This window comes from Ooceraea biroi, chromosome 9 (assembly GCF_003672135.1).
Source record: "Ooceraea biroi isolate clonal line C1 chromosome 9, Obir_v5.4, whole genome shotgun sequence".
Classification (NCBI taxonomy): Eukaryota; Metazoa; Arthropoda; class Insecta; order Hymenoptera; family Formicidae; genus Ooceraea; species Ooceraea biroi.
Genome location: NC_039514.1, coordinates 4,371,923 through 4,383,452, shown reverse-complemented (window position 1 = coordinate 4,383,452; position 11,530 = coordinate 4,371,923). Strand labels below are relative to the sequence as shown.

The 11,530-nt window shown below is 33.4% G+C and overlaps 2 protein-coding genes across 3 annotated transcripts; one reads left to right on the top strand and one right to left on the bottom strand.

Moving 5' to 3' along the window:
• Window positions 1–5,292: 5,292 nt before the first annotated feature.
• Window positions 5,293–6,834, bottom strand: LOC113562561 (trafficking protein particle complex subunit 10-like). Of its 2 annotated transcripts, none has more exons than XM_026972301.1 (5): window positions 6,693–6,834; window positions 6,354–6,631; window positions 5,965–6,158; window positions 5,609–5,804; window positions 5,293–5,482 (listed from the first exon to the last, which is right to left on the bottom strand). In XM_026972301.1, exons 3-5 carry the CDS (start codon window positions 6,072–6,074, stop codon window positions 5,369–5,371), a joined length of 420 nt encoding a protein of 139 aa, XP_026828102.1. In that variant the 5' UTR covers window positions 6,075–6,158; window positions 6,354–6,631; window positions 6,693–6,834; the 3' UTR covers window positions 5,293–5,368. The 2 variants fall into 2 exon arrangements, with proteins under 2 accessions (XP_026828102.1, XP_026828103.1); XM_026972302.1 differs by having other exon boundaries at window positions 6,354–6,531; window positions 6,693–6,823.
• A 194-nt stretch (window positions 6,835–7,028) lies between these two features.
• Window positions 7,029–9,169, top strand: LOC105285039 (putative nuclease HARBI1). Its single transcript, XM_011348958.2, has 3 exons — window positions 7,029–8,148; window positions 8,243–9,024; window positions 9,120–9,169. The coding sequence occupies exons 1-2, from the start codon at window positions 7,522–7,524 to the stop codon at window positions 8,414–8,416; spliced, it is 801 nt and encodes a 266-aa protein (XP_011347260.1). The 5' UTR covers window positions 7,029–7,521; the 3' UTR covers window positions 8,417–9,024; window positions 9,120–9,169.
• The last annotated feature ends 2,361 nt before the right edge of the window (window positions 9,170–11,530 follow it).

Here is an 11,530-nt window from a genome sequence, read left to right as displayed (position 1 = left end):
AATGATGATGTGACGATAATACATGAATCAAATAAAATAAGAAATACTAATTCAGTTCATTTAGCCAATTTAATTGTTACTGATGAGAATATAAAAGAGAAAGAAGAAAAAAGCTTTAAAACTGTGTTACATGACTGGGCTATAACTTACAACGTTAATCATGTTACATTAACTGAACTTCTTAAAATTCGTCGTACCCATGAATGTTTTTCAAACTTACCAGTAGATCCTAGGACTTTATTGCGTACGCCAAAATTCACTAAAATTAAAACTGTTTTACCTGGTATATATTCTCATTAATGCTATCATCTTGCCTCCTTCGAACCAAACAACTTTTGTCTGAAACATTTTTCAATACAAGATTTGTTTTTCGAGAAAAATCAATCCGTTACTTAAAATGGCTCACCCTGTATATACATACTTCTATGTCAAATTGTTAGATTTACTTTCTAATGCTAATATTGTGAATAAATTCCCCTTTGGTAAAGGAGGAGGACCGATAAACCACGATTTCGGCCCCCTCTGGATTTTATTGTAAATTATCAGAAACAATTTCTTAATACATAAAACACTAAATTAAGCTGTTTTCAGCCTAAACGAACATGTTCAACGTGGTCGTTATTTTGTTTAAAGATAGAAATTCGTATTTGTGGGTATTTTGTGCAGTACTACACAACTCGTCTGAAAATTGTAGATATTGGAAAATCATGAACATCATAATATAATTATTTTTGTACGTAAAATTGATGCGACAGTGAAACGTACGGGGTGCTTGATTCACGTGAGTCCTCTTGCCTCTCATGATTCGAGGTGCTTGATTCACGTGAGTCCCCTTGCCTCTCACGATTCGGGGTGCTTGATTCACGTGAGTATTAATTTTACGTACAAAAATAATTATATTATGATGTTTATGATTTTCCAATATAATATGCACGATTTTCAGACGAGTTCAGACGAGCACTCACTCACTCATTCACTCACTCACTCACACATAAATAACATTTATTTTTAAACATTATGAAGTTAATATTCTTTCATACAGGATCAATCATGTCAAATATCTATTTAAGTAATAAAACAATAATCTTAAGTCATCATCAAAGCATGTAAATTCCTATTTTTTTAAATTATAGTGACATTGATCTCATTTTGGCAGCGCTACTAAAAATTATTGTTTTATTCCTTTTTTAAAATGAAACTATTATTGTTTGAAACATTTTTTCCAACAAAATTTTTAATTATTTTAAATTATATAAAATATTTCGTTTCTCACAATATATTTTAAATAGATTTAAAAATGGATATACAGGGTGTTATTTAATTCGCGCCCACTATTTACACAGTAATATTTCTCATGAAAAACTGAGTCAAAAAGTCCTGAACATTATATTGAGTAAAGTCGGCACTGATTGGATTGACTTTAACTCAATAATTACTTACTTTATTGAACATTATAGAAATTTAACACACTCCTCAAACATCTACCTAGTATCGGATTACCACTACTAACAAGAATTTTCAACGAAATATGGACAACAGAATCTTTTCCTGAGCAATGGAGAGAAGCAATAGTAATACCAATCCCCAAACCCAACAAAGATCACAGCAAACCAAACAACTTTCGACCTATCTCCCTCACTTCAACTCTATGCAAAACTATGGAAAAAGCTATCAACAAACGTCTTCTGTGGTACCTAAATAAAACAAATTTTTTGTCTCCGTACCAAAGTGTCTTCAGAAAGAACAGATCTACCCTCGATCATTTAATTAACATCGAAAGAAACATCTGCGATGCATTTGTCTCTAACGAACACCTCATAGCAGTGTCATTAGATTTAGAAAAAGCATACGACATGATATGGCGAGAAAGATTAATTGAAATATTACAAAAAATCGGAATAAATGGCCATATGTTAATATTTATACAAAAGTTTTTACAAAACCGATTAATTTAAGTCAAAATAAATAACACACTATCAAACAAGATTCCACTTGAAAATGGATTACCTCAAGGATCAGTTCTAAGTATTACACTATTTTTAATTACAATTAATGAAATTACTAAATTAATTTCCCCACCTATCAAAATATACATATTTGCTGACGACATAACCGTGCTTTGTGTGAGAAAAAATTTTAAAACAACATTCGAACTTTTAGAATTCTCATTAAACAAATTGCAAGAATGGGCATTAAAAACAGGTTTTAAATTTTCACCTTCTAAATCCGAATATACTGTTTTTTCAAAAAAATTTAAACACGCAAAAATACACACTAAAATTGGGAACATACAAACTCCCTCAGACGAACAACTTAAAAATTCTGGGACTAACTTTTGACCACAAACTAACTTGCAAGACACACATAAATAATCTTAAAGCTGAATGCCAACGAAGGATTAACATCATTAAATCTATTGTACCCAAGTGGGGAGCAGACCAAACTGTTATCCTCAAAACATACAGAGCCCTAGTGAGAACCAACCTGAACTATGGTTCAATTGTATATGCATCTGCAAAACCGCACATCATAAACTCTTTAAACTCAATCCATTCCTCTGGACTAAGACTTGCTCTAGGCGCCTTCAGATCCAGTCCTATCACTAGTATATTAGCCGAAAGTCATCAAACCCCTCTAGACATTAGAAGAGAAAAACTGAGCCTAACCTTTGCCTGCAAAATCTCAGTTAACCCTAACAATCCTACATATTAATCCATCTTCAACAACAACAATCACGATCAATATAACAAAAAACCTTCATATCCTAAACCCTTTTCCATCAGACTCCATGAATACCTAAACGAAAAAATTCACATGTTCAAATCAACTATAATTGTCAAACAACACAACAATCTCCCCTGGATCTCCATACTAATAATAATCGATGAAACACTAATTATCATAAAGAATCCACGGCTCCTGAAATATATGTATATCAATATATACAAAGAAATTCTTGGTAAACATGAAAACTACATTAAAATATACACCGATGGTGTATCTAAACATGGAGTAGGATGTGCAGTAATACTTCCTAACAAACCCAGATAGCACAAAGGTGAATAGAAGTTCATAATGAATTCATTTTAAAGAGTACCTACAGAAATGGAGAGATGAATATCTGGAGGATTCTTTAAGAATTGCTCATAATCAAATTCATCTAGAAGTATACATAAGTATTCATTATAAGTTCATGATAATAAATACTTCACGATTCAATACGCGAATACTCTAAGAATTCGTGAGGAATATCCTAAATGGAGAATTACATGATTTTGAAAACGTGTAGTTGAAAATCGTAGAAATAATTCTGATTGTAATGATACGGCATCCGCGGAGTCGTAGTGAAGTGTTACGTTATATTTACGTGTGTGCATTATTTGTCATATATTGACGAGATATTCGCAACGAGAAACCAAATCCACAGTTATAAATTATGAGTATATATGATTGGACGTAATTAAATATATTTATACAAATTTCTGCTACTTCTAATCTATTTAATATAACGTTTTACATTATTTGCATTGAAACTTTAGTTTGCAAAAATGAAACGTCGAGTAAAACCATTCAATGAATTATCGAGATGGCAAAACAATAGACGTAATTATATACAACATTAGTGAAATTATATGTTGTTGTACACGTTTACACTTCACTTTTAATCAGGTTTAATACATTCGTAGTTCTAAAGCTGGCCAAATACAGCCATTCCATTCTTCAGAAGGTGGTAGAAGTACGGATGTTATTAGACCTAATTAAAGGTGATGTGTAAACGTAATCATTGATTTTAGTGCATATTTTTAAGTTCTTTCTCTGTTCTCAAACACTGTTCTTTTTGAATTCATAAAGTATACATCTGTTGATGAGGAGTACTTCGAAATGAATACTCTAAGAAGTTGTCAGGAAGTCCAATTATGGTGCATGTAACTTCCTGATACATTCTTAAAGTATACTCCTATGTATTCTTAAGGAATTACAATTCAAAAAAAAGAAAACTTCTGGAATACGTTAGGAATCCATTGTGCTATCTGGGAAACCATTAAACTTAAACTAAATGACGCTTGTTCAATTGTTTTTAGCGAGTCCTATGCCCTCCGAACGGCACTACCATTCAAAACTCAAATGATACAAACTTCATAATTTTTACAGATTCTCAAAGTGTGATAAACAGCATAAAAAACCAAAAACCAAATGAGCCAATTATCATTGAAATCGTAAATTTATTAATATTACTACGTACAAACAATAAAACCATAAAACTAATATGGATCCCATCTCATATTGGAATAAAACAAAATGAAATAACTGAGCAGGCGGCGAAAGAAGCAATAAACTCGCCAACTTTAGCTCGCCAGATATCACATCGTGATCTTATCAAATACTTTCACAAGACACTAGCAGAAAAATGGAATTCTATATGGAAATCAAACACATCAACTAAACTACACCATATAAGAGAAAATACCCTCGAAAGCCAACCATACTACCCTAATAACAGGAAGGAGCAAGTAATTCTAACAAGATTAAGTATAGGACATTCCAGATTAACACACGACTACCTATTTTCTAAAGAACCTCTCAAAAAATGCAACTACTGTAACTTAAAGTTAATTATATTACACATAATTTTAGAATGTCCTGCATTGAATAGATAAAGAGAAAAATATAACATCCCAAACAATATCTATACATGCCTAAACAACGCCAAAACCATACCAAATACCCTTAAATACATTAACGAATTAAAACTCAGCAACTCAATATAATATTAAATAAGTTAGTTTGTAAGGGTGCCGTTACATGGAGCGTAAGGGTGCCTTCCCACATAGCGTAACTTGCGTAAGCGTAACCTGCGTATTCTAGTAACTTACTAAACGTTAGCATAAAAGTTACGCTATTCTGAAATTCGCCATACCAGTGGGGCGTACTTTTTCGAATTGTGCGCAATGCGTAACGTAACACAACCAATCGCTGTTTAGAGTTTCTGTTGTATACTCTAAACAGAAATGCTACATGAATTTGTGATTGGTTTTGTACTTTACGCGTCTCGAAAAGTACGCGTCGTGGGGATTCGGTACTGTGTCTACGAGTGTGCATGAAGCGGAATGTATGTGATATGTCTTGTGCTTTCTTCAGGATACATAAAAAGTGATATCGGTAGACTATTCTAAAAGATATTCGTATTATATTCGTATTATATTATATTATTACTAATGCCAACGTTATAAAAAATTAATAATTTATTAGTTGAAGGTAGTAATAAAAATGTTGGAAACAAATATCTGCATCTCGTATTTTGTTAGATTTTTTCTTTATTGATGAATAAATATATCTCATCATACTTTACTAATAAATGTACAGACCATTATTCTAAATTATCATTATTATTATTCAAGTAACTTCTAAGATCTAACAAGGACGCCTTACACTCGACCAAAAGAAATCTTAGATAATGATTTAGTTCAAATACTAATTCTTCCTGAAACACAAATATAATTTTACAATAGAAGAAATACGTTCAGAAAAATTAATCAATATTAGATAATTCGACAACAGTTTGGAATAAATATAACAGTTTGGAATAAATATTGCAAAAGGAAACTACCTGCAAGAGAAAATAATGGCAAAAATTCCAGTTAGGATTGTTTCGTCTTTCTCTCTGTTCGCGTATAATATCTTCAAAGCGCGAAAGAGTTCTATCATATGCAGTCAACATTAAATGACGAATGCGCGTAATCAAGCCTCTCCATGATTCAGCAGAACGCGATTCAGACTTGATCGGATTAATTACAGCAAAGCATCTAATAATAAGAAGAAGAAGAAGAATAAGGCACCCAAGACACAATTTTCAAATAAAAAATACTATATTTCCATAGATGTTATGCAATTTCTATTATTGTTTTGCCTACATGAGAAATATGATAATTATATTGATTATCAAACAAGTCTAAACATTTTTACCTATCAGCAGTCTTGGCAGCAAAATCACTTCGTATTTTGTCCAAAACAGTAGTTCTAGGTAATAGCTTATTGGCCTTTTTCACATCATATGTTTCTACTAGAATGATCATCCAGTCTTGGATGTGGTATAAATGTAATATTTTTAACCAGGCATCAATATCGTCTCCGACACTAGTTTTGTAGGTATTAATATCCTGCAACAATACAGAAATTTACTGCCGTTAAGTTATTAAAGACATATGTATATGTATAGTTTAATACTTTTATATTGTCACATATACTTCTAATTTGATGTGTTTACACCAATAACTTTATTTCAGTGTAAATGTACAATATAAATATACAATCGTGGTGGTGCACTCGACTCGCGCAAGAACATGCGTCCGTACCTTACATTCGCCTTCTTTGCGTTGCCATTTCTTCAACCCAGAGACTGGAGAGAGTAGGAAACGATTCTTTAATCTAAAACGCTACATCAGCTATGTCATCTCTCATTGGAGATTTGACTGAAAGTCGCCGGAATTGTTTTCCCATGCTAACTGGCTGCGCCGGAAATGATTTCACACTCTGTATAAAGAATCCGTATTTACCGTACGGAAACTAGTTCCTCGAACGTGGAGTACACCCAGTTTGCGGTTAATTAATGTACTGATTAGCGTGCACGTGTCTGTTAATACAATATATCATCAATATAATTTTATGTGAAACTAACCTACTTGTTAACTTACCCTGATTTGATTTTCTTGCTTTTTATTTTTGCAGCTCTGCACCATCTAAGAACAACTTTCTCAAACAATACTTCTTATTACACGAATTTACACGAATTTTACCGTTACACTGTAATGCCGCCCAATCCGGTGGATCACAGAGGATTGATCCGTCCAAACTGGCCAAAAACGATACGCACTAACACACATGCATCAGCATATCTTCCACTAGATATTGAATTCGGCGTATTCGGCAATAGCGCAAGACGTAAAATAACTAGACGGAAGCTGATATTCAAACGGAACGATGTGATTGGTCAGCACAGGTTACGCTTACGCAAGTTACGCTGTGTGGGGAGGCACCCTAACTTGCGTAAGCGTAACCTGCGTAACCTAATGAGTAGCTAGAATAGGCACACTGCGTATTCTAGTAGATTACTAGAATGTACGCTATTCTGAAAATTCCATTTTACATGGCGCGTACTTCGCGTTAAATGCGCATAAAGCGTAACAAGCCTGATCAATAACAGATCAGGCCTTCTGTTGTACAATACAACAGAAATAAATTGATTGGTTGTTATTATTTAAGCGTATTGCTAAATATGCGTCATGTGAAATAGATACTTTGATGTAAGAATGTGTTGAAGCGTAATATGTGTGTAATGTATGTACGAGTATGCGTGAAATAACCTAAATAAAGTATACGGAGTGGTTGACTAGTTGACGACGCGTGTCTTGACACAAACAAAAAAAACAGACTGATTGACAACGCGTGTCTTGATACAAACACAAAAAAAGCGGACTGCTTGACGACGCGTGTCTAGCACAAAAAACCTGGAATCTCTTAAACATGGATTCTAATCTTGTATTAGCGGTTCTTGTCAACAAATTGCAGAAGTGGAGAAAGTTAAAAGCAACATTACAGCACCGGAAAATTGAAAAAAGGAATATAGCGAAACTTATTGTGCTATGGAAACTTTTAGTGGAGCGTAAGAGAAAAGAAGAAAATCAGAGAACATGGGTTCGTCCAATTTTCACGGAGTTACGAAGATATTTGCAAGGAGCCAGTGATAATCTAGTTGTAGAAATGGAACTACAAGATAAGGAAATGTTTTACAATTACTGTAGAATGTCTACAGAAGTATTCGAACAGTTATTGAATATTGTTGGACCTTTTCTGAATAAACATAGTGTTGTTCGAGACCCAATACCGGCTCGCACATGGCTGTTAGTGTGCTTACGTTACTTAGCTTCCGGTGACAATATGGCCTCAATAGCTTACACATTTAGAATCGGAACAAGCACTGTTTCAAAGATTATTAATGAAACATGCGACATATTATGGAATTCTCTCCGCGAATCTGTAATGCCACCAATAAATGAAGAAAGTTGGTTAAAAATCGCGGATGAGTTTGAAAGGAAATGGAATTTCCCACACTGTATAGGTGCGATAGACGGCAAGCACGTTATTTTACAGGTGAGTTTTTTTCCAGAATTTATTTGCCATTTATTTGTACTGAAAAGTGCTTGAAGATATTAATCTCTGACAAACTATTCTGTTTGCTTTTCAGGCACCACCTCATAGCGGGTCGGTATATTATAATTATAAAGGGACGCATAGTATTAGTTTGTTAACAGTTTCGGACGCCAATTACTGCTTCACGCTAGTTGATATTGGAGCCGAGGGTAGACAGAGTGATATATGGAGGTATTTTTGCAAACTCAAACTTTGGTCAACGATTTGAAAGAAATGAGATGAATGTACCACAATCGAATGCAATAGAACCAAACGGACCTCCTCTACCATACGTGTTACTGGCAAATGAGGCATTCACTCTGAAACAGTATATGATGCGACCGTATCCTCGAAGTGGTCGATTAAATCGCCAGAAAAAAATATTTAATTACCGTTTAAGTCGAGGGAGAAGAGTAGTCGAAAGTTCGTTTGGAATTATGACATCACGATGGCGGATCTATCGGCGGCCGATAATTTCATCTATCTCTACTGCAACAAAAATTGTCCAAGCGACTACATGCTTACACAATTTTGTAATGAAACATGAAAACAATTTCCAAAGGCAGTACCCTCGCACTGCCACAAATGATACAGACTGTATTCACGGTGCATTGAGAGAAATTAACGATGCTGGCAGATGTAACGCTCACACTCGACTTGTTTCTAGAACCCGAGACGATTTTGCCTCGTATTTTGAACACGGCGGAGCAGTACCTTGGCAGTGGCAGAAAGTTCTTAACAATGATTTTTAATTATACACTTTCCATATCTCCGTATAAATGGTATATATACAAGTAATCTGCCCCATGAGACGGATGTCATTGTTCTGTAAAATATGTAAGTTTATGTTAAACGTTGTTAATGTAAGCAAACTATAAAACAGTGATTGATACAGTGAACAGTGATAGAATAAGCTAATTTTCTGTTTCCAGATTACTGTTGTCACAGGATTACACAGTTTAGTTGAAAACCAGAAGTAAAATTCCGACATTATAATCAAATATTACTACAGTATTATACAGTAAATTTTTTTACTTTCTCTAAGAATTTCGAGGACTTCATTACTCGAAGAAATTTACATTACATTGTTTTTTAGCACTTTGCATATGTAAGAAGTAAGCATTGTCATGTGTGTTTGGTGCGCTATAGATAAGAAATTAAATTTAGTGTTTTTAAGATTAAGAAAAAGAAAAGTATTTATATAGTATATCCAGTTATTTTTATGTATTAATAAAGAAAAGTTCAGTTGAAAACATATTATATTATATTTATTCAACAATTAACATTGTAAAGTCTACATCATATATTGTTGAACCTTTTCTGAATGAACAGATATACCTACTAATAGCTAACAAATAAATAATAATAGATATAACAGTTATATTTAACGCATACAACCTGTAATACTATTCAGCGCTTAACTTATGCGATTATTTGTACTTTTATTTATAGTAACGCGATTACAAGTAAATATCACATTTTAAATTAGCATGACGTAGTATTACAATCACTTGAAAAAAACAAATTTTCCATAACAGATTAAAATATTAAAGTTATCGTGCTAGCTTTATGTTTTTATAAAGTCCGGCAAACTTTCTCTAAGACTAAAAATAAACATATCATAAAAGTATACAAAATTTGAAACAGAACTAAAGTTTGGCACGATAACATAACATAATGCAGTCTTATAATTTTTTAAACGAGAAAAGCAACTATTGTGCAGAAATTAAAGAAAATAGTAAAAATGGTAAATATTTCATTCTTTTCGATGTTACAGAAAAAGCATTAAAAAAGAGAGAAGAAAGAATCATCATCTAAAATTATGTTGCCTGTATGATAACATAGTATGAATCACCGTACGTCTAAGGGTGAGATTACATTGTCATCCGAATATTTGTCGACCATAGCGATTGGTTATCGAATGCAGAATTTCTAGATTCCTATCGAAATTCAAAGAATTCTCTTATAGCCAATTAAGACGTCCGACAAACAGTTTGTTGTATAAATGTAATCTCAGCCTAACCGAGGATTTACACAGCGTTCGATTTCCATCTGATATCCAATAGAAGAGTGTGTCAAGAGACACGGTAGTGTCTCGCGCAAAGTATACGCGCAGCGAGACCGCACCGTGACTCTTTTACGCGAAGCGACACTTTCGCAGACACTCAGATTATTAGATCTCAATAACCGCTGAAAGGATCAACTTCTAAGTAGGCTCAATGAATAGCTTGCAGTTGAATTATATAATAAAAGTGTTTTCGTTTTTTTCTTACGTGCCCTACGAGCGGAGATATTGCGATGCAAAGTCTGAAATTGGCAAATTTTCGATTAAGAAACGTCATCATTATTATCGTCGTCATCGTCGTTTGTACAGTACAGTTTTGCTCCGATAGGTGGCAGCAGCGATCTCATGCAGTCGGTATACCTGTGTGATTGCGATATATCGCGAATCTGATTGCGCTGACTTTTTGACAATCGTTTGTAGTTGAACTTTTAAAAGTTATTACCATTTGTTTATATAAAAAATTGCTAACTTTGCCATTTGTTAAGATATCGCGAATCCGCTTGCGCTGTCTTTTTCAGAATCGTTTCTAGTAGTTTCGTTTGTAGTTGAACTTTTAAACGTTATTACCATTTGTTTAAATAAAAAATAGCTAACTTTGCCGTTTGTTAAGATATCGCGAATCCGCTTGCGCTGTCTTTTTCAGAATCGTTTCTAGTTGTTTCGTTTGTAGTTGAACTTTTAACAGTTATTACCATTTGTTTAAATAAAAAATAGCTAACTTTGCCATTTGTTAAGATATCGCGAATCCGCTTGCGCTGTCTTTTTCAGAATCATTTCTAGTTGTTTCGTTTGTAGTTGAACTTATAAAAGTTATTAACATTTGTTTAAATAAAAAATAGCTAACTTTGTCATTTGTTAAGATATCGCGAATCCGCTTGCGCTGCCTTTTTCAGAATCGTTTCTAGTTGTTTCGTTTGTAGTTGAACTTTTAAAAGTTATTACCATTTGTTTAAATAAAAACTTGCTAACTTTGCCATTTGTTACGATATCGTGAATCCATTTGCGCTGTTTTTTTCAGAATCGTTTCTAGTTGTTTCGTTTGTAGTTGAACTTTTAAAAGTTATTACCATTTGTTTAAATAAAAAATAGCTAATTTTGCCATTTGTTAAGATATCGCGAATCCGCTTGCGCTGTCTTTTTCAGAATCGTTTCTAGTTGTTTCGTTTGTAGTTGAACTTTTAAAAGTTATTACTATTTGTTTAAATAAAAAATAGCTAACTTTGCCGTTTGTTAAGATATCGCGAATCCGCTTGCGCTGTCTTTTTCAGAATCGTTTCT